This window comes from Leptinotarsa decemlineata, unplaced genomic scaffold (assembly GCF_025532065.1).
Source record: "Leptinotarsa decemlineata unplaced genomic scaffold, Ldec_3_MD MMD2_tig00026328_RagTag_RagTag, whole genome shotgun sequence".
Classification (NCBI taxonomy): domain Eukaryota; kingdom Metazoa; phylum Arthropoda; class Insecta; order Coleoptera; family Chrysomelidae; genus Leptinotarsa; species Leptinotarsa decemlineata.
The window spans coordinates 34,354,898-34,378,839 of NW_027412688.1; the positions used below are offsets into that span (position 1 = coordinate 34,354,898).

Below are 23,942 nucleotides of genomic sequence, written 5' to 3' on the forward strand. Positions count from 1 at the left end.
TGATAACAACGCAGACTCTTTCCTGTGTAGTGATTCCAATAGCGATGATGAACAATGCGAAAAAGAGATACCAGTGAATAAGATTCGGATGCATTTGAATATTGAAACACAGAGATTATGTTTCAACGCGTATAAGAATCTACATTTCAAGTTTGTTTTTGAGGGAAACAAACTATTACAAGCAACATTGATTTGACCGAAATTCCTTTCTCAACTGTACGTAAAATAGTCAAAAACAAACCATGAACGCGATGTGATACGGGGTTACCAGAACCTTTAGATGTGTTTCTGATAAAATCATTGAAGAAAACAATATACGACTGTTACAAAAGCAATTAAATTCCTACAACTGGAATCATCAGAAAGAAATTGAATACTTCCGGCCATAACGTGAGCTGCTGTGACATAACTCTTCACTAAGATTTAGGATTTAAAATAATAAACATACGACAAGTAGTTATGGAAAGCAGAAGAATAGTGGAATTGCGTAAAAAACAATTAGAACAAATAACTAAATATAGACAAGAACAACGTCAAATTTTATATTTGGATGAAACTTGGTATGCCATTCACGACATAGTTACGAAAGGGTGGACTGATGGTTCGAGAATGTGTACGCCTAACATGCCTACAAACGAAGGATGGCGACTAATCATTGTGCATTGCGGGGGAAGTAAAGGATGGGTTCTGAATTCTTTGAAATTATGTGGAAAAAAACTTGAGGACTGCAATAACGACTATCATAAGAATATGGAAGCTAATATTTTTGAGAAATGGTTTGAGAACACATCATTTCCAAATTTGTATGCGAATAGTGTAATAGTTCTTAACAACGCTTCCTATCATTCGTGACAGCTCATCAAAGTACCGAATAAAAATTTGAGAAAAGATGAAATACAAAGTTTTTCAATGGATATCAATTTGTAGTCTGAAGACTACTATACCAAAAACCAACTACTTGAAGTTTTATAGACAAAAACATTTGAAAAAGTGTATGCCCTTGAGAGTTTTGCTGGAAAGTATAGACACACCATACTGAGACTTCCATCCTATTTTTCTGTTTTTAATCCCATCGAGTTGATTTGGGGAAATCATCAGGTGTAAAAATACTTTTTCAAAATTTGATAAGAAGGTAATAGAGCTAATTAAAGAAGAAGTATGTAATATTATCGTAGAATAGTGGCAGAAAAGGATTAAAAAAGTAATTTTAGTTGAAAAAGACCATATGGAGATTGGACACACTCATATTAATGGTGGAAATAAATTCATTATTGATTTAAATGACGATAGTGATAGTGAAACAGAGAATATGGAAGATAAATTATGAGGAGCTTTCGAAGAAAGTTAATGAAGTGTTTTTAAAGCGATCGATTGTTTATATATGTGAGTAAGTAGTATTCAGAGGTATTTTCAATTATCACCCTGTTATTTGAATCCCTACTTTCTTATATAATAAGAAATGATTATTGAATAACGAGATTAGTTAGCTCCCTGACTATATTATTAAAGGGAAACTGTTGGAACGTAGGTTGCACTATATCGTTTACTTGAACTACACACGAATTGATTTCTTGTATACTAAATTTTTAATGTTGAAAACATGATTGAAATGTATAAATATTGAGGTTATAATAATTACAACGTTTGTAGTCCATAATGGTAGACTGATCATTACTACCAAAGAAAAAAATACCACCCGAAAAACGGTAATTGAAAAGCTTATTATTAGGAACAATTAAAAAATGTGAAAATTAAATATTTTTTCTATTCAATAGAAGAATTTGACATTGTGACTAATTTACCCACTGAGATTATCGCAATGCTTGAACTAAAAAATTAGTCAAAATCCCTACCAATACATTAGTTTTATGGAATTTCAATGATACTTTTTGGATAGATTTTTACCAATACATCCACAGGCAAATTAAAGTTACCATCTTTGTGTTCAAGTCTAGAGTTTTCAACAAAATAAAAACGAATCAATGTTTACACCAGGTTTTCTATGCATCTTGGTCTGATTTTTGGTAGCTTGGTGACTCTCAAAGTCATCTGAATGGGACCTTCTTGCCTCTGTTATCATGAGGTGTGGAGGTGTTGGATTCAATGCTACCGTTGATGTGGATCACATTGCTTTCATTATTAAAAAAAAACTTGTTTGGAAAAGAAAATCCAATGTAATATTTCACAACTTTACTATCGTATAAAACACAAACTCAGCTTACATAGGCTAGTGGAATTTGAAGCATGTTTGGTTTGGTCCTACTTAGCACTATTTTCCTAGCAGTATAAACAATGGGAGTTTTCAACAATAGTGATTGAAATGATAGTTGTTGATCCATTTCTTTTGTTGGAGAATATACAATTCTGAATTCCATATTTATTGAATCAACTGAGTATACATTACACTCAATCGAAGTGATTAGAATTATCTTTTGAATAATCAATCATATTTTTTACGATATCTTCGATCTAATTCAAATTGTAATTAGGAAATGTAATGCATGGAAATCAAAAAATATGGAAAACACGTATTTGTAATCTTGATTTATCGAATTCTACTTTTCATCCTTTATTGACTCCACTTTTGTTCCATTCAAAATCTGCTGAATTTCCTCCATACTCTTACCTTTAGTTTCTGGAATCCAAAAAATTGTGATTATCAACATAAAGAGGACACATACAGCGAAAGTATAGAAGGAGGCATGCATTCCGAAAGTGCTCTTTGAAATGAAGAATATTTGGAGCGACGTAATAGAGGCTGTGACATAAATTCCGTCTCCAAGCGTCATACCCAGAGCCCTTATTTTGACAGTCAAAATCTCAGTGGCAATCACAATAGGTACCATGCCTAATCCAACTTTAAAAACGAGTGCATATACCATAACTGCTACTACGGGTATCCAACTAACGGAATCCAGGGCGAAACCAGCACGTTTCAAATGAAAATATAGCCCTAAAGTCAAAAGGCATAGTCCTGTGAGAATTATTGATATTATCAACAGGAGTTTTCTCCCGAATCTGTCTACCATTATCGAAGATGCGAGAGCAGACACCATCATCAAACTAGCAAAGATGATAGCCGCATAAGTGGAATCCATATAAACGGAACCAGCGCTATTCAGGATTTCATGAAGGTTCATCAAAATAATCTCTTGACAAGAGAATGGTTCCACAAATGCTAGGAAAATCACAATTAAAAGAGCTTTTCGATAACTTTTCACTTGAAATATTGCTTTTAGAGCAGACATATTTTCTTTTTCGTATATTTCAGCTTCTCTTAGAATTTCTTCGAATTCATCATTTATGTTAGAGTTACCTCTGAAGCTCTGTAGAGATTTCTTTGCTTTGTCATATTGCTTTATTTTGATAAGGTAATAGGGGGTTTCAGGCAAAAACGAAAATACTATCAGCTGTGTCGACAGAAAACAAACAGCTATGATGGGAGGTACGTAATATGATACGAACGGTATTGAGCTATAGTCCAATAATACACCAAACATCATCATCACGAAAACCGTGCTTGCTACCATTCCTCGAAAATTTTTATGTGCGATTTCTCCCACGTACATGGGAGCAGCAACAAAGGCCATATTTATTCCAGATCCTTGCATGAACCTTCCTGCATATATAATTTCAATTACTCCACCTACTGCGATCATTATCCAGCTGGCTATCAAAATAGTACAAGAGATGAGTAGCGTCTTTTTTCTTCCTATTTTTTCTACCGAGATTACTGTAACAGGAAGCGCCATTATTGTACCAATCATTAACCAAGTTTCCATCCATTCAACTTCTTCTAAGGTCATTTTTATATGGCTTTCTTCACTGGTGAAGTAGCTCATCATAGGAGCAGTCCATCCATATGACATGCCATCAGTCACCGCTAACAAAGTAGCTGAAAGCAAAGAAAGAAATTGGTCGATTACAAGAAGTCAGAAAATGTTCATATAATCGACATGAAAAACCAATACATACAGTATGTAAAAGCCAAAAGCAATAAATTCATTATTTCAGTTACGGTACATATTTTAACAAAGTCCCGAAACACGTCAAATTTAAATTGTAATTTGACATACTTCAACGGAAAAATGCTAACCCTACCTTCAATCCCCGTCGAATGACAGTACAACCCCCAATTTTTTAAATGGGAAGTATAGGCTTGTGACAGGTCTCTTTATTCTCTACTCAAAAATGTTATTGCTTTCAAATTTATTGCAACAATTGAGATAAAATAAATTAAAATCATGTGGTTTCGGAAATTCGATAAAATACAATTAAAACTTATTGCAATATACTCAAAACTTATTTCATGTTTAGGTATTGATAATGAGAAAGTAAGTAAAAATCAAAGCAATGTTCTTTGTAGATGGTATCCTTTGAAAAACTGTAAATAATTTCCGTGGCAACGTTACTTTAAAACGCCTTGTCAACTTGTTTTGTATTTTACAACATCAGTTGTCAGTATTTTGAGTTCGTTAACTTCAAGTCTGACAAATGGTTAGATTGACGGAAACGCATAAAATAATAGTTTCATAAATGATTGATTACGGAGATAAAACCCGAACAGAGCAGGTCGCCTATTTCATGACAAATTTCCCAATTTATCGCCCATATCTCAAGGAACAATAAGCAAAATAGAGAAGCAGTTTCGCGAGCTTGCTCATATGGGGAAGATAAAGAAAGCAGCTGCCAATGCAATGAGTGATGAAGTCAAATTAGATGTGATGCTTGGGTTTGAGGAAAATCCACATACATTGAGTAGACAGGCATCCACTACATTCAATGTTAGCCATACACCAATAGTAAACATATTAAAAAAAATGCAACCCTATAAAATGATATCTACCCAGGAGCTCATGGAAGAAGACTTTTATAAAAGAACTTTTTTTTGTGAGCAAATGATGGACATGTTGGATAACAATATCATCCAATTAGAAAACGTTATATTTTTTGATGAGTGTATTTTGTGTCTTAACGGTCATGCTAATCGGCAAAATTGTCGCTACTGGTCAACGGAAAATCCTCACTGAATGAGAGAAGAACACACGCAATACTCTCAAAAGGTTAATTATTTGGAGGGGATTGTAGGAAACCATATCATTCGTCCCTTTTTCATTGAGGGCAACTTGAATGGAACTAATTATTTGACACTACTTCAAAATGATGTCACTCCAAGTTTAGCAAATTCGTATCCTATTCCAGGAAAGCCTCAAGTTCCAGTGAATAAGATATGGTTTCAGTAAGATGGAGCACCACCACATTACCAAGTTAATATCCGGCAATACATCGATACAACATTTCTCAATCGGTGGATAGGGAGGCGAGGATCGATTGAATGGCCAGCGCGATCACTTGATCTTTCACCATTAGATTTTTTTATGTGGATATGTAATAAAATGTGTACAAAACTAAACTTTAAGATTTGAATGACTTAAAAGAACGAATAAGGCTTGCGATTGGGTCGAGCACGCTTGATGGTATACATAATGTTATAAAACAGTTTTATTTGAGATTAGGATGTAGAGACGTACATTTTAAACATCTACTTCGTTGATATTCATAGTTCTTTTTCGTATTCTATATTTCATTATATTTTGTATTACATTTTACTTTTTGAGTGTATTTTATCGAATTTCGGTAGCCACGTGCTTTCAATTTATTCAATCTTAATTGTTGCAATGAACTTGGAAGCGACAACATTTTTGAATAGAAAATGAAGAGACCTTTCAAACCTATACTTCCCGTTTAGAAAGTTGGGGGTTGTACCTGTCATTCGAAGGGGGTTGAATGTAGGGGTGGCATTTTTACTTTGAAGAATGTTGAAATTTGATTTAGATAACACGTGTTTTGGGAATTTTTAAAAATATGTACAGTAACCGAAATAATGAATTAATTCCATTTGGCTTTTACACACTGTATATTATGAATGATGATCTGTAATGTCTTCTGATTTTATAAAAAAAATGCTCGAATATAAATTCCTCTAAATCAATAGTTATGTAATTTCATAGACAAGGCTTCAGAAATCGCTGTAAAGAAAGGGTTCGAGTAATTGTGTTGGGAGTCAGTGAGTCATGCAAAAATTTGAGTCTGATCTGGCAAGCAGTTCAAGCAGTTCAGTCTGAAGAGTACAGTACAAAATTTTGCTCACCTTGAGGATCACGAATGGCTATCGATTAGGAATCGGTGGATGCTTCATTCTTGTGTATCTTTCCCCAAACCAATAACTAATCGTAAACCTGGATACCTTTACTAAAAAATAAAATTCAGAACTGATGTGCATAGAATCAGTATAAAATACAAGGCGACCCTTACTTTTTCTCTTTACAAAATTTTATTATCTGCTGCCCAAATATATGAGGAGCTCAGACAAGGACTAGTCAGTGGATAAATACCATTTGATTGATCATGATTTTGTTATTCGTTCTAGTTGAGATAACCACTAGATGGGCTAAAAAGTTCCTAGGCTAACACACAGATGGAGCTAATAGTATTGAATGCATATTATTATCAGTTAACTCTAACCTTCAAAAGGCACGTGTACAAATTTCAAAGCTGTCGGATTATTAGTTTGTAGGATACAAAATATTGACTAAAGCAACTTTCGTTAGCTTGAAGAAAATGGATGAAAAATATTTTCGTGGGAGATAAAGCATTTGGTGCTTTTTGGCGAAAAAAAAACTGGTGAACTGAGCACCGAGGACAATACACGCAGTGTATCTATGGTTTTATACGACTAACTATACAGGGTGTACCAAAATGAGTCGGCACCATTGCCAACTCCGTTATTATTGATGCTACGAATTCAGTCGAATGTGCAAACTAGTAGTCGCTTTTTTAAAATATTCCATAAAATGATATTTTTTCAAATGAAACACCCTGTATTTCATCATGCATTTCGATTCGTAAAAATATTCTCAACAACAAAGCTCATATCACCATTCTTCCTGTCTTGAAACTGAGCGACTTATGTGGAAATATTTATTCATTTCACTGGTACTTATAAAAATGAAAATATTTTGTTGTTAACAGCAAAAATAAGAAACTGCGCTGGGATTTGAACTCGTGAATCACTCACTTAAGACCATTGAGCAATTTGGTTTGGCTATTGATTTACAAAACGATAATTTCCATCTTAAAGCCATTCCACTAGCCGTATTTATTTTGTGAATAAAAATATGTCTGCTATAATAATAACATTGAAGCCGTTTTTGTACAGAACAGAAAATAATGGAGCGTCATATTATAGAGGTTGGAAAACAATGTGTTTTATTCGAGAATTATTATGAGTAATTAAGTTTCTTTGAATTTTTGTTGAAATATTATTTGTCAAATATTCTCAAGTATATCATGACAATGTCATAAATTATTGTAACTGTCACCTACTGTTCGAATATTTTTCGAAATGCCGTTTTCCCATCAAGGAAAATGTGATATGTAAGAGTTCTTTTTGGTTTGCCAGAAAAATAGTGCAAGAGCACTCCAACACTATAGCAATTCGTTCCCCGATCGTGAATTACCTAATCAGCGTTTTTTTGCTGTGCTTCATCGCCGATTCGGAAACAATGAGAAAGTTTTTGAGAAGAGAAGAACTACAAAACGTTTTGTAATATCTGAAGATACAGAAATTGACGTTTTAATCTACTTTGAGGTGAATCCGAATGATTCCATCAGAGATTTATCTAGAGAAATAGCTGTTCCACCGTCTGTTATTCAACGAATTCTGAAGAAATGTAAGATTTCTCCTCATGAGTTGAAGCCAGTGCGAACACTAGAACCTGGTGACCCTGAATGACGATTGAGGTTTTGTCGATGGTTTATGAATAAATGCAGTCAAGATCCAAACTTCTATAGAAATATTATATGGAGCGATGAGGCAAATTTTTCAAATTATGGGATGTATAATAGAGAAAATTTTCCTTATTGGAGTAGACATAATCCATATAGTCTAGCCCCACAAGCCGCAAAGACGATTTAGTATCAATGTTTGGTGTGATCTATTTAGAGGTAGAATTATCGGTACATTTTTCTCCGTTAAATTAATTTATTAACAAGAGTGTTGGAAGAGTTTTTCGATGATTTTGATCTGGAGGGTCATCAAATGATTAAATTAATTTTCAGCAGGATGGAGCACAAGCACATAATTTCAGTGGTGTGGAAAGAATGTTGCGAGAATGGTTTGGAAACAGACGGATTGCTACAAATGGTCCTGTTAAGTGGCCTCCCCGTTCACCAGACATGACACCTCTAGATTTTTATTTTTGGGGATTTCTGAAAAATGAGGTGTTCAAAATGAAACATAATAATGTAGATGAACTGAAAAATAATATTGAAAATGTAATTTTTATAATTCATTCATTTATTTATTCATGTATTTATTTACGACAATGCCTATTTTTTACAAAATGATAAACAAGTTCACACATATGTATTCAACAGTAATTTAAGCTAGGTTCAGGGAAAAAAATATATAAAATAAAATAAAAAAAAAAACGTAAATTTAGGTTAATGAATTTCAATCTTTTCACAGTCTTTTTAGATGTTTCCAAAGAAGAATTGAAGAAATTCTAAGTCTACATTGTATGTATTTGCAAGTCTCAAAATTCTACCTACATATTCATTCCGGTCATATTTGGTGAGACAAAAGGGTACTTTGAAGATATCCGAATTTCTTGTTCTACTTAGATTCACATATAAAGTTATAAGTTCGACAAGTTCCGGAGAATTGATGCTACCATTGATTATTTTATGAATTAGTGTAAGATCTGATTCTAATCTTTTATGAGCCAGAGTATTCAAATCAAGAATATCTAATATAATTTTATAGTTTATATGCAGTTTATATGCATAGTACCTTCACAGATATCTGAAAATGGTTTCTCCTTCAGAACTATTGATAGTGAAACAGTCAGAAGATATATAAATAAAATCGAAAGTAGTGCTGTAGGTTGTGACAAAATTTCTATTCGTATGTTACATCTGGTGATACCTCAATTGCTGCCGCATATTACATTCATTTTCAATTCCATTATCACAAGTCGATTTCCATCTATATGGAAACATGCTAGAGTTACCCCTTTAGTAAAATGTAGCGATCCCACCGAATTGTCTGATTTTCGACCCATCAGCCTACTTCCTACCATGTCGAAAGCCCTGGAAATGATAATGAAGGGTCAAATTTCCAACTACTCTGTGGAGAAAAATCTCATTGCTGACGTGCAATCGGGGTTTCGCCCACAATTTAGTACAACAACAGCACTGACCCTTATCACTGATGATATTTTCAAGTCATACGATGGAAAAAAATTCACTTGTCTCATTTTGCTTGATTACAGCAAGGTTTTTGACACAGTTAGATTCGTTTATCTTGTGTAAAAAACTTCAGTTTTTTGTTTTTTCTCGGAGCGTAGTATCTATTTTAGACACATATTTATCAGAACGGACTCAAAATGTCATACTGGATGGTGAACAATCTATTTCATTGGTCAGAAGATTTGGAGTACCATAAGGTTCAGTGTTGCGACCACTTCTTTTCGCCCTCTACGTGAGTGATTTCCATAAATACATACAGACATGCAAAATTCACCTCTACGCCGATGATACCCAACTATATACCTCTTTCAGTTTCCATGAAACTAAAGAGGTCGAAAAACTCATTGATAGAAATCTTAAATCGCTATTTGATATATCCTGTGCACACAATTCAAAACTCAATCCAAATAAATCGCAAGTTATGCTTTTCGGACCAAAAAATAGAAGAAGTGCGGTGCGTGAATCTCTATCTATTCACATCGATAATCATGCTATCCCCTTTGTAGAGGCAAGTAAAAATTTAGGTTTATGGCTTGACACCGAACTTAGATTCACAAAACATGTCAATTACGTATGTAAGACTTCTTTCAATATTTTGAGGCAGTTATATCCTAACAGACTTGTAATGTCTAAAAATTCGAAACTCAGCCTCTGTGAGTCTCTGATACCAAGACCAAGGCCAAGACTGGCCTATTATGATAGCATTTACGGACCAGCTTTACTACAAACTACTACAAACTACTATAGGCCGAGACCGCATATGCTGGACATGCTGACAGCAAGTGCATTAGGGTCTCGGGCACCTTGTGTGAGGAACCTCTATACCCATCACGCGACTGCGGTAGACTAAGGTGTTGAATACACCATCCTGGCAAGCTATGATGAATCCCTCAGTTTCCGACTTCAGCCCACTCGACCTGAGAAAAGCGAAGGTCAGGCGCTTTGATAAGCCGAGGTCTCCAATGTTATTGAAGAAGACCCCATGCATTGGCTTATCCTTGTGTTTCCGCATAAGTAAGGTGATCTCTGCGGCTTTTATCTGAGCTTTTTGCTGAACAGGTTCCAACTCGGTGACAGAGTTGTGGTCACCTTGTTCAGTGTCGAAAACTATACCGAGTTCATCAGCTGCTCGGGCAGCTGCTCTAAAGAGAAATGCTACTACAATTCCTGCTCTCTCATGGTCACGGACCATGCAGAGAAGGGGATCCGAACTCCTGACGACTTTACAGGCTGTATCCAGCACCATTCTGTCATGTAAACACTCCAAACTCAAAAGTCCACGGCCTCCCTGTTGTCGGGGGAAGTACAATCGTGGAACGGACGATTTGGGATGCAAACTCCTATTGAGATGCATCATTTTTCGGGTCTTTACGTCGAGTTGATACAGCTCCTCCCGAGTCCACTTCACTATTCCAAACGAGTGGAGTAAGATTGGAACGGCAAGCATATTTGTTGCAGCAACTTTGTTCTTCCCCGACAGTTCCGATGACCAGATCTGTCGGAGTTTGTGCTGATACTTGCCGCGGAGAGAGTTTTTCACTGCTGTTACCTCTTGTGAGTGGCGTTGTTCCACCCCGAGGTATTATTATTATTATTATTATTATTATTATTACCTTAAAAACTTATTTTGAACACTTTCAAGCATATCAATATCCACATGATATGAAGGGCACCAAATTGTGGAATTGTATTCGATTATTGATCTAACATTTGAACAATATATTATTTTCATTGAAGTGAAAGATAATTCATTTGCAGATCTAATAATGAAACCTAACATGTTTAGTGCTTTAGAAGTAATATTTGCAATACGGGGTTTGAATGACATTTTTGGGTCGAGAGTGATTCCTAAATCTCTGATTGTATTTGTTGTTTCTGATTGATTGATTTTATATGGCAGGTTAATGGGATTTTTGTTTTGAAAAAAAGTAAATTTTTGACATTTGTGTATATTTAATTGCAATAGCGAACAAAGTTAGATAAATCGTACTGTAATAATTCTGTATCAGTTGAGTCATGAATAACTTTTAACATCTTCAGGTCATCACCAAACAAAAGAAATCCATTATAAAGAATAACACCTTTCAAGTCATTTACAAATAGGTTGATAAGCAATGGCCCTGAATGAGAACCCTGTGGCACATCTGATGAAACTGTAATTGAGGAAGATACTGAGTTACCATATTTTACAAATTGTACTCTGCAGGCTAGATAATTTTTAATCCATTTCAGAATGATTTCTTGAATACCCAAAGCGTTTAGTTTATGCAACAACAAATTGTGGTTTACTCGGTACATTTGATGGCCGAATTGTGTTGAAAGCAACATGTAGTGTCAAGAGAAGGAGCCAGATATGTGTTTAACAAGAAGGTGGTGGTTTTGGATATTTACTCGATATTTTATAGCTCTTTATTCGCCAGAACAAAAAAATGTTTTGTACTAGTGAAATATTTCCACATAAGTCGCTTATTTTCAACTGTAGGAATGATGAGTTTTGTTGTAGAGAATGTTATTACGAATTGATGTGCATGATAAAATAATGGAATATCCTCCGTTAAAAAAAAATTATGAAATATTTTGAAAAAGTGACTGTCAATTTTGTTTTGTTCTCGGCATCAGAAGGCAATTGAAAATACTACTGGTTTGCCCTTCTAACCGTATTCGTAGCATAATTAATAACGGAGTTGGCAATGGTACCGACTCAATTTGGAACACCCTGTATAACTAACGTTACTGCAGATAGCCTAAGAACTTGTAAGTCCAACTGGTGTAGTGTTGTTGAATTTGTATTTTGTTGTATCTAATATTCGAGCTTATGTAGCCGTATGTACCCAGCACGAGACGCAATAGGTACGATCATAGTTGAGTGGCAGAAAAAAAGTTGTTTGAACAAGATATTTGACCTTTGCGTTGATTGTTGTATTTATTTAGTTTCATACATATTTTTGTAATTCTTTTGTACTCATCAATGCAATGAAACTATTATTATAATTATAAAGAAAATATTCCATAGATTCAGTTGTACATTTGACCTTCATATAGATAAAAAAGACACGATTTCAACACCAAAATTATATTACAAATCAGAATCAGGCCAAATGGATGGTGTTATGTGTTAAACTTGACAGAATCATGAATAATGCCTTTCAAAAAAAATGTTACTCACCTATAAAAGCAGCAAACAATTGGAATATGGTTCCATTAGATACACTGCCTTTCTTTTCGTTATTTTCAATCATTGTGAGACGTTTCTAACTTTCAAATAATGAGTGATATTGATATAATGAATATGTTTCACCATAAGCGCCTGTTTGTATGAGTTGATATATCTTATTCGAACATCTCTTTCGCCGATGACGGTGAAAATTATCTACACGAAAATAGATTCCATGCACATATCATGAATAACAAATTTGATAAGGAATTTGGTAACTGTATGTATTACAATGAGGTGGGTATAATTAGTATTATAATAAGCTTATAATGTGATTTCGAACGGAGAATATTTTTAGGAAAGAAGGAAATAGTGAATATTCGTATCCTATTTTAAATACTGCCATTTTTCAATGTGAGAACAGATATAGCTGCATATCAATTAAAAAAAAATTATAAACAATTTTTGGATATTTCATTTTGTACTAGTTAAAAAAATCATAATTAACAAGTTAATAAATGTTTATGATCTTTTATCGCAGGATCGTATGAAATATATATATATATATATATATATATATATATATATATATATATATATATATATATATATATACAGACATTAATATTAACATCTACTTATTATATGCGAGCACTTTCGATAGAAGGCTGTGCTATCGAAAACTGTGATGATAGCATTTTCACAATCCGGAATTGCAGAAATACAGGTTTTCAACGGTTATGATTCATATATGAAATTTACCATCGAATGTGAGGATGGATAACATACCGTTCCTATCTTGGACACAAAACTTCTTCGAACTGCAGATAATACCATCTTAATAGATTGGAATAGGAAACCAGTAAGCTCTGGTAGATTTATGAATTACTATTCTTAAAAAAATATTTTTCAATTGTTTAAAAATAACTCATATCCAGATTCTTCACTGAAGGAAATACTGTTTAGTACTCCTTTTGTGATAAATTATTAATCAATAATAATAATTTAAATATACGAAATAATGAAACAAATATCAGTGATAATAATCATTACCTTACATTGTACCAAAACTTGTACGGATCTTTAATAAATACAATAGTAATATAAAAATTGCAAACAAACAGTTTTTTCTATAAATTCAATGTTCACTGAAGTGAAAGAAAAAACTTCGATACTTTTTCGATCAAATATAGTATACTCTATACCATGTGCACGTTGTGACAAAATATATATTGGTCAAACTTCATGTTTATTAAAAGACCGTATAACTTCTCACAAAAGTGACTGCAGATTAGCACCACAAAGGTGCGTTTCAAGCGAACATGCCAACGTTTCAGGACATATTATGAATTTTGAAGAAACAACAATTTTATCAAAAGGAAAAAATACAGCAAATAGGCTTTTTCTTGAGATGTCTTTCATTTCTCAATCAGAAAATCGTTCGAATAAAAAACAGATCTAAATCATCTAAGTGAAATATAATCCTTCCTTTCATCAATAGATAAGAATTTTCAAAGTTTCAAAAATTCAATAACAAATCTGACCACTCCATAATATACACTCTCTTTTCAATTTCTGTGATATTTTTCAAAAACATAAAATATAAAACAGAATTGGCAATCCTGGTTAGGATGAAAGTTGGCATCCCGGTTTGCAAGCACAGAAAGTGTTTTCAAATGTCATGTCCTAAAATTAATAAGAAAAAAAACACTTGTTGACCACACAAACCGGCAATTTTACCAAAAATTAAAGAAAATTATTTATAAATATAATAACAGTATAATAAATTGATAACTTCCTTCCTTTTTTTGGAAGATTCCCTTATCCTTTTTTTGTATCAAGATGAGTAGTAGAAAGCCAAAAAACTTTCTTTTCCAAAAGAAAAAGCGTTTTTTTCATTTAGTGATCGACATAGAAGTTTCACTTTGCAACATAGCCGCAACCCCCTCGGAGGGGTGCATCCGACGACCCTTATTTAGATAGGGAAAGTAGGTCGAGTGGCACCTTGTTTTAAAGGTCTTCCGAATACCTTTACAACTCTGTTAAAAGAACATTTTTGTAACGATTAGTTTTCGAGATAATTTGAAGTTAAAATTGCCATGTTATTAATACATTAGACAGACCACTCGGTAACTTGCATGTCTAAATACATTCAAGCAGTTCTTCTTATCAGTTTTTTGTTGAATAAAATCCCTTTTTTAAAATCAATACCCACTCCTCTTCTTCCAGTTTTCATTAGTACATCGTTCGATTGTTTTGTTTGAACGGGTCGTGTATTGTTATTTATTTAAAAATGTTTTACACTACTGCTGAAAGGGTTTCAGTTATTGCTTTATTTTTTGGCAATGACCAAAATGCTAATAGAACATCAATTTTATTTAACGAGCAAAACCCTGGTAAACACCTAAGCAGAAATCACGTTCTGGATTTGGTCACAAAATTCAGGGAGACAGGGTCGGAAATGTTCAGAGAAGGGTAGTGAATGACGATAATGCGATTCGAGTGATTGGTTAAGTCATCGCCAATCCCAGGTTAAGTACCAGAGGTTTATCAGCAATGGCCGGAATAAGCCATATGAGCGCATGGAGAATCCTTAAAAACCACAAATTCCATCCTTACAAAATTAAACTTGTTCATGAACTCAATGAGGATGATTTTGACCGAAGACATGAGTTTTATGAGGGCATGAGTGAGAGATTAATGCAAAATCTCGAGCTGCTTTATAACATCTGTTTTTCGGACGAAAGCTCATTTTATTTAACTGGTTGCGTGAACCGTCACAATTGCCGTTATTGGTTTGATGAAAACCCAAGACAATACGCATAAATACATACCCAACATCCCCAAAGTTGAATGTCTGGGCCGGAATATTAGGCAATCATATTATAGGTACATTTTTCATTGATGGAAATTTAACCGGTGATTATTATTTACAACTTCTTGAAGATGCAATACAACCTTGTATAGTTGAAATAATTGAACAGGATCCAAGATGTCAAGATGAATTTATCCATTTCCAACAAGACGGTGCACCACCCCATTATGCCCAGCAGGTTCGAAATTTTTTGAATAATCATTTTGAAGGACAATGGATTGGCAGAAGAGGTCCAATTGAATGGCCAGCACGATCACCAGATTTAACACCACTGGACTACTTTTTGTGGGGATATTTAAAGTCTGAAGTTTATGCTACACAGCCAGCCAACTTGGATGAATTACGTCGTAGAATTATTGATGAATGCCGAGCAATAACTCCTGAGATGTTGAATAATGCAAGAGCAAAATTCGAACAAAATCTTTATTGTTGCTTGGAGCAAAATGGCGCACATTTTGAACATTTACTCTAAATTTCCTATGTGAGTTAACCTTATTATGTGTTACTTTTTTTGTGTGTGTTTTAAAAACAATTATTGGGATTTATTAACCCTAAAACAGTTTTTTAAACTTTTCTGTGTCATCAGCATTCAAGGAAATCAGCAGGTTGTATTCGTTGTGTGAGTAAGTTTTTAGTATGATTAACTTTTTTATCAGAAGCATAAAATATCCACGTCAAAAGGCAACCTTCATAAGGAGGTGCCACTCAATTTACCTAAAATGTAAGGGTGGTAACCAACCCCATCCCCCGAAAAAATCTCCTCGTAATAAACAAATAATTCTTACTTTTTTACGAAATCAAATGGACACGTATTAGCAGGTTGTCATAAAAAGCAAAAATTTATTTTTTTTATGAAAGTTTTGAACGGTAATTCTACCTTAAAAACAATTTGATTTATTTTAAAAAGAGTTGAACTCAATGAAAATACCTTTAAATCTTCAAATTAAGTCGAAAACTAATCGTTACAAAAATTTTCTTTCAACAGAGATGTAAAGGTATTCGGAAGACCTTAAAAACAAGGTGCCACTCGACCTACTTTCGCTATCTAAATAAGGGTCGTCGGACGCACCTCTCCGAGGGGGTGCGTACTACAAAAAATCTGATTAGTCTGAAAGGTGTCCCCCATTGATTAGAAGTCGACGTGTCTGAGCTTTTTTTGAAGATCTTACTTTTTATATTAAAAAAAACGGCTCTGTTAAGTTTTCGTTGTTACACACTGTATAACATTGTGTTCTTGTGTATGAAATCTGTTTCAATTTCGTTCCATACTTGGTGTTCAATCTGACTGCCAAAAATTGATTTTTTTGTAATTCAACGTTTCTTATCAAAGGTGGTTTTTTTGAACGTATTTTTTGCGCTTTGTATCCGAGAGGAACATCTTTGAATGATCTACACATTATTGCGTTATCACTAATAATTTCAGCTTTTCTAACTTCCCGTGAAGTTCTTTCCCTTTCATTAAAAATTACTGGAGATGTCAAAGCTGAAAAGTTTTATTCCTCATTTCATTTTTTCATTCAGATCGATGCTATGAAATATGACGAATGAAGGAAACAATTTTTTGAGTATGTCAAAAAATATATTTGAATACAAAATTATAAAAAAAACGAATATAGGTATCTTTTGATAGAAATAACACAGCTGGTTCTCTTTTATCGATGTACTGAATATAGTGTAGTAGAAAATTTCGCACAGTTTCACTCTCAGTTTCAAATGGAATGGGATTTCTCATAGAACATGCATTACAGTAGACATACGCATAACGACGAAAACCATAAGTAAAACAGAATTACTTGTCTCACCCACCAGAGCGATATAGAGAAGAGTGTTTTGAAAGTTCTAGTATACAAAAAAATAATATCGATAGGTTGAGAAGGTATTTTACTTTCAGAAACTCAATTACTTTCCTCTAATGACGGCCCTTTGGTTCCTCTCAAAATATCCTGAATTTCCTCAATACTCTTACCCTTGGTTTCTGGAACCCAAAAAATAATGAATGTCAACGTAACGAAGGCATAAAGAGTGAACGTATAGAAAGCGGCATGCATGCCAAACGTGCTCTTCAAATTGAAGAATAGCTCCAGTGACAATATAGAAGCAGCAACATAAAAACCGTCTGCAAGAGTCATTCCTAGAGGTCTTATGTTTGCTGTAAAAACCTCCGTTGTCACTACAATTGGTACCATTCCCAATCCAATTTTGAAAACGAGTGCGTAGACCATTACAGCCACTATGGGTATCCAACTGACTGATTCCATGTCGAAGCCAGCAGTTTTTAAATTAAAATATACTCCTAATGTCAGAAGGCATAATCCTGTGAGAATCGTCGATGTTATCAACAGAAATTTCCTTCCGAATTTGTCGATAGTAAAAGAAGATGCAAGTGCAGATACCATCATCAAACTGGCAAAGATGATAGCAGCATATTTGGAATCCATATATACGGACCCTGCGTTGTTGAGGATCTCATGAAGATTCATCAAAATTATTTCCATACATCCAAATGGTTGACAGATAGTCAGAAAGAATACTATTATGAGAGCTTTTCGATAACTTTTTACTAGAAACATTCCCTTGATAGCAGACATATTTTCTTTCTGGTGGGTTTCAGCTTCCTTGAGGATTTCGTTGAACTCTTTGTCGATGTTGCAGTCGCCCCTGAAGCTTTGAAGGGACTTCCTGGCTTCTTCATATTGTTTTGTTTTGATGAGGTAGTAAGGAGTTTCCGGCAAAAATGAAAATACTACCAGCTGGACCGATAGTAAAGCAACGGCTATGACTGAAGGAACATAATGTGGAACAAATGGTATTGTTGAATATACTAATAAAACACCAAACATCATCATCACGAAAACTGTACTTATTATCATTCCTCGAAAGTGTTTTTGTGTGATTTCTGTTATGTACATTGGAGCAGCAACAAAGGCCATGTTAACTCCTGATCCTTGTAGTAACCTTCCTGCGTAGAGGATTTCTATTCTTCTTCCTATTGCTATCATTATCCAGCATAGTATCAAAACGACACAGGAGGCTAGTAGAGTTTTTTTTCTTCCTATTTTATCTACTGCAAATACGGTAACTGGCAGCGCGCATATGGTACCAATCATCAACCATGTTTCCATTCTTTCAGCTTCTTGTAAGGTCATTTTTACGTGACTCTCTCCACTGATAAAGTAAGGGGTCATAGGAGCACTCCATCCGTATGACATGCCATCGGTGACGGCTAATAATGTAGCTGAAAATGAAAAAAAGGTTACATTTGATATTCTAAATGACTTTATTAGTTCGTCGGTAGAATTTTTCCAAGGTGAATTCAGAAAATTTGTCCGTTTTCTACTTCAAATAATCGAAATAAACGCCATTCCAATCAGTGAAATATTACCAACGTAACATATATCGATCAATTTCCTCAACATAAAATTGTGAACCCGAGATTCGATGAAGTCGACGCAAGTAGTTTTCGCTTGGTCTTGACTGACGAAAGACCTACCGGTGGAATGTTAACGAAGTGTTTGAAAAGATAGTAGGCGATTGGCGTGAAGTCAGGGGAGTGTGGTGGTTGGGGCAAAACTTCGACGCTCAATTTGTTTAATTTTTGAACGGTGACTTGTAGGACGTGCGGACGGGCGTTGTCCTGGAGTAGGATCGGACCTCTTCTGTTGGCCTGTTCCAGTTGCTGCTGCTGAAGCGATTTTTGGTACATTTCGTTAATTTGAAAAGGCCTAATATTATCTCTATTGAGAGAAATAACCTATTTTATATAAGTTACTCCTTGCCGTAGATGGTAATATAGCACTTTTCGGGCCGCGTTATGTCGATGGATATAGGCCAAGACATATGCTGGACATGCTGGTAGCAAGAGCATTGGTGTCTTACGGCCTGGCCACGGGGATCGGCGGTGCGAACGTCGAAGCGGGAGGCGAGGCGACCATTCGCGCGGCACCGTTTGCAGGCCACGGGCAGTCACGTTCGCCGCCGCGACCAATAGTCCGACAGCGAAATGTCTTTATCGAATTCATGGTTCAAGACCTAATATTTGTAATAGATTGTGGAGTGCATGATTTGAAGAAGAATCGGGGTGTAGATGGAGAATTCCACAAGAAGTACGAGAAATACAGATTATACCCAGAAAATTTTTTTGGGTACATACCAGGATGAGCATTGAAACCTTCGATTATATTCTTATGAATATTCAACTAGAATTGGAGAAAAAACTCAATGCAAATAGAATTTTGAGTGCTGCTCCGTGTATTTACCTAGCTATACATATCTATAGAAATAGAAATGGAAATAGATTTATTTGAAAAATATATCCTGAAATACATAAATATTATACAAATATATCAGTTATTGAACAGAATTACAATATAATGGAATATATTGGGTAAAACATAGCAGTGGTAAATGATGAAGAGATTAATAGAAAGAAGAATGATGCACAACTCAATTGGAATAGTATTGTGCCGTAGATATTGAGATAAGGAGCGTTTGAAGAGTTGAAGGGTGTTACATTGTTTAATTTCATTAGGAAGCTTGTCCAAGAGTCCTCTGTGAAAAATAGAATTCATTGTTCTCGCAAGGTTAGTTCGTAGGGCAACCAAGTCATCTCTTCCTCTTGTATCGTATTTGTGTATCTGATGGTTATATGTAATAAACTCATTGAAGTAATGTGGTGCTTTTCCAGTGAGTATTTTGAATATGAATATCATAGAAAAATATTGTAATCTATCTTTTACTGTCATCCAATTCAGAATATTAATCATTGATAATATAGGAGTATATTTATGGAATTTTAATAACAAGCACATTCCTCTGTTTTGTAATTTTTGTAGAGTAGAGATGGAATTACCGTCTAGTAATGATATCAAAGTAGCACAGTAATCAAAGTATGGTAGGATTTTTGTTTTATAAACAGTCAAATTACATTGGAATGTTGATTGTCTACTAATTCTAGTAAAGAAAAATAATTTTTTACAAATTTTATCACACATATACTGGAAGTATTTTTTAAGTTCGAAGTGTTATCAACGAAGAAGCCTAGGTATTTGAATTCTTTCACAATTTCTATAGTTTCGCCGTAGATCTCAATATTAATGAAGTTGACATCAATTAAGTTATATTTATATTGTGTTGTCAATATCAAAGCTTTCGTTTTAGTGGTATTCAGTTTGAGTTTGTTTATGTTCAAGAACTTCGCCACGTTTTCAAGAGTCAAATTAATTTTGCGTACAGCATTATGAATATCAGAGTCGCTTTTTGTATCAGAGTCGCTATATGTTGAGCTACATTACGTATTCATCTATATACCTATGTATAGAGGTAATATTTAATCAGCTGATCATATTTTGGAGAATTACCTATAGTATCCATCAGTATGAACAACTTTTCCCAAGAAAATAATGGTCGCAAACGGATTTTTTTATAACTAAATTTATTTGGAACTCTCTCTGCCCAAAATATTATCAGCTAATTAAACGTTACCCTGTAAATTAATATTTCATGAAATAAAAACACTTTCAGATAATTATGTTATTTATTGCAAAAATTTAAATTAAATGACACTAATTTTTCGTACAACTGAAACAAAAAACAACTTCTAACTTGTAACTGACAGTAGAATGAATAATGAATTTCTAACTTTTTAATCAGTCTTCCAAATAGATGGTCTAGCTAGTATTTCAGCAATAAATGTCTCGGTGTTCATTTTTCGCGGCGAAAACAACTAAACTCGTTTGATCACTGCACTATTCGCCGCGACTACCGTTCGACTCCGTGGCTCGCGCCGTACTGATTCATGTAGGTATTTGTCTTACTCGCCCGTCGCGCCGCAAGTCGCCCATGCGGTTCGCTTGGTACATTACGCCGGTCGCTTCGCCGGTCGCCGTTGCGCATGGCTTCATAAGTACATTGATTTGCGTTTGTTTCAGTCGCTAGACGCTTCGCCGTTCGCACCGCGCTTATATTCGCATCGGCGAGTGTTTCGTGGCCAGGCTGCTGGCACCTCGCGGCGGGTCCTGCACCTTGTGTCTGGAACCTCTACACCCATCACGCGACTGCAGTAGATTGTAATGTTGAAGACACCATCTTGACAGGCCATAATGAGCAGTTACAGAGACGGCTCAAATCACTAAGCCTAAGAATTGAGTGGGGAATGGGAAGAAATACCAGCGTGGTCCAAACAGAACTGGCTGGTTTCTCAATCGTTACAAAAGAATTAACCAAAAAAAGGATTTCTGGCAAAAACAAAACAAACTGCGCTGACAGCAGACACGCCCTATTAGCCTTGAATAGACAACGTATAACCTCAGGGCTAGTACTAGAGTGTCACCAAGATTTAGCCAAAGCCTCGGTAGATAATAACATCATCCTGAGGTGGGTTGAAGGGCACGGCAGGAATAAAGGTAATCGCATTGCCGACTTTTCAGCCAAGGAAGCAGCTGGACTAAGAATTTTAGGACCCAGTGGTACCTACGGCCTGATAACTTCGACAATTGCGGAACTAGTCAAGTGTTACACCCATGCTCAATCCTTAAAGAGATGGGACGAAACCAAAGGAAGTAATCTTGCCAGGATCACCTTGGGTGACCCTGGAGAGCTGGCGCCGGAGAAATATTTGGCAATGACCAGGAAAAATCTACGCCTAACAGTAGGATTTCTGACTGGTTACTGTCGACTAAGGCAACACCTCCATAATATGGGGCTGGTGGACACATCTCTATGCAGGATGTGTGAATAGGAAGATGAGACTGTCAGGCATGTCCTGTGCGAGTGCCCGGAGTTATCGTCAATAAGAGAGTGTGTGTTCATCGATTCTTAGCCTACACCTGCCGATATAAAGGAGATGTCTCCCAGTGACCTGTCCACCTTCCTGGAAAGGACAGGATGGACGATGACCTAGGAGGACAACTCCTCGGGAGGATGTACAATGGGTCACATGTGGCCTAAGTGCGTGGGCTTACACTCACCCTCCCTACTCTACAGATACAGAGCCTCTCAGTTTCTGACTTCAGCTCACTCGACATAAGAAAAGCAAAGTTAAGGCGAGGTCTTCAATGTTGTTGAAGAAGACATCATGAATTGGCTTATTTTCGTGTTGTCGCAGGAGTGAAGCAATCTCCTTTTTGCTGGATGGGTTTTAACTCGGTGGCAGGTTTGTGATGAATTCATTCAATGTCAAAAACTAAGCCGAGCTTATCAGCCGCTCGTAAAGCTGTCCTAAAGAGAAATGCTCCGATTTCTACTCTCTCAAGGTCGCGGACCATGCAGAGAAGGGGATCCGAACTCCTGACGACTTTACAGGCTGTATCCAGTACCATTCTGTCATGTAGACACTCCAAACTGTAAAGTCCACGGCCTCCCTGTTATCGGGGGAAGTACAACCGTAGAACGGATCATTCGGGATGCAAATTGCTATGGAGGTGCATTGTTTTTCTGGATTTTACGTCAAGTTGATACAGCTCCTTCCGAGCCCACTCCACTACTTCAAACGAGTAAGACTGGAACGGCAAGCATATTCGTTGCAACAACTTTCTCTTCCCCGACAGTTCTGATGACTAGATCTGACGGATGTTTGTGCTGATACTTGCCGTGGAGAAAGTTCTTCACTGCTGTTACCTCTTATGAGTGACGTTGCTCCACCCCGAGGTAAGTATACATCTCTCCGGCATCCAGATGGTGTAGGATGCTTTTATCCACGAGCTGCACATTGTCTCCGTAGTTCTTGCGTCGTCCACCACCCACAAGGACTGATGGAGATCATTTTCTCCAGAGGCATAAAGTTCAAAATTATCCATATAAAACAAATGGTGACCTTGTGCCTCCGGTTTCCAAGGAAGCCACAGTTATACCCTCGAGTAATCCTGAGCGCAATAGTGAGATGCAAAAGAGAAGGGGACTGAAGGAATCGCCCTGAAATATACCCCTTCTTAAAGTTACCCATCCTGTTTCGACTCTAGCCTGACCAGATGTTATCATTATTTTTGTAATATAATCATTATCAATATTTATGCTTCATTTTTGTGTTTCCTTTACATCAGTTTGATTAATATATTTAAATATAAATCTGTTATCAAAAATCCTTTTATTAGTTTTAGAACTATTTAGGAATAGTCCATTTCTGTCATTGTAGCGGCCTTGTTCCTCAAGGAAGTCCATCGAACAGAGCTGAGTATGACTCAATTATCATACGAAATTACAAAGTGCAATTTCGTTGATTTATATTGGGATTAGGATTGTTATACTCATAAATATAGCAAACCAAAAACTACTACTCACCTATAAAAGCAGTAAACAGTTGAAAGACAGTTCCATCAGACACAGTTTCCTTTAATTCGTTCTTTTCAATCATTGTGAAATGATATAATTTTAAAAGAAAGACTGGAATTAGCGAGAGAAAAAGTTTCATTGAAAATGTCTATTTGACCAAGTTGATACCATAATTTAGTTTAATCTTCACTTATGTAAACCTCTATTGTCATTGCCATAAATATTATCATACCGTTTATGATCATTTCACGTAATTTGAAAATTTGATAAGATTTAGGCAACATTGGGTTACAGCACATTAAATATTTTTCATTTACAAGCCTACGTGTCATTGGT

At 35.4% G+C, this 23,942-nt stretch overlaps 3 protein-coding genes across 8 annotated transcripts in view; 1 reads left to right on the forward strand and 2 right to left on the reverse strand.

The window, feature by feature from the left end:
* Positions 1–23,942, forward strand: part of Syt1 (Synaptotagmin 1) — a 118,376-nt gene that overhangs the window by 22,295 nt on the left and 72,139 nt on the right. The window lies entirely within an intron of this gene.
* LOC111506721 (facilitated trehalose transporter Tret1) lies at positions 2,176–12,695 on the reverse strand. 3 transcript variants are annotated; one of them, XM_023161909.2, is made up of 3 exons: positions 12,479–12,689; positions 6,152–6,252; positions 2,176–3,895 (listed from the first exon to the last, which is right to left on the reverse strand). In XM_023161909.2, the coding sequence occupies exon 3, from the start codon at positions 3,867–3,869 to the stop codon at positions 2,556–2,558; it is 1,314 nt and encodes a 437-aa protein (XP_023017677.2). In that variant the 5' UTR covers positions 3,870–3,895; positions 6,152–6,252; positions 12,479–12,689; the 3' UTR covers positions 2,176–2,555. The 3 variants fall into 3 exon arrangements, with proteins under 3 accessions (XP_023017677.2, XP_023017676.2, XP_074038442.1); XM_023161908.2 differs by lacking the exon at positions 6,152–6,252 and having other exon boundaries at positions 12,479–12,695; XM_074182341.1 differs by lacking the exons at positions 6,152–6,252; positions 12,479–12,689 and adding an exon at positions 3,976–4,082.
* Positions 17,235–23,774, reverse strand: LOC111506717 (facilitated trehalose transporter Tret1). The gene is made up of 2 exons (XM_023161899.2): positions 23,616–23,774; positions 17,235–18,576 (listed from the first exon to the last, which is right to left on the reverse strand). The coding sequence occupies exons 1-2, from the start codon at positions 23,743–23,745 to the stop codon at positions 17,237–17,239; spliced, it is 1,470 nt and encodes a 489-aa protein (XP_023017667.2). The 5' UTR covers positions 23,746–23,774; the 3' UTR covers positions 17,235–17,236.

Bases quoted from the DNA above. Each gene is read 5' to 3' on its own strand.
- LOC111506721 (XM_023161908.2), bottom strand. From the start codon at position 12,551: ATGATTGAAAATAACGAAAAGAAAGGCAGTGTATCTAATGGAACCATA. The intron at 3,896-12,478 runs GTGAGTAACATT...CTTTGCTTTCAG, and splicing joins ATTGTTTGCTGCTTTTATAG to CTACTTTGTTAGCGGTGACT.
- LOC111506717 (XM_023161899.2), bottom strand. From the start codon at position 23,745: ATGAAACTTTTTCTCTCGCTAATTCCAGTCTTTCTTTTAAAATTATAT. The intron at 18,577-23,615 runs GTGAGTAGTAGT...TTTCATTTTCAG, and splicing joins ACTGTTTACTGCTTTTATAG to CTACATTATTAGCCGTCACC.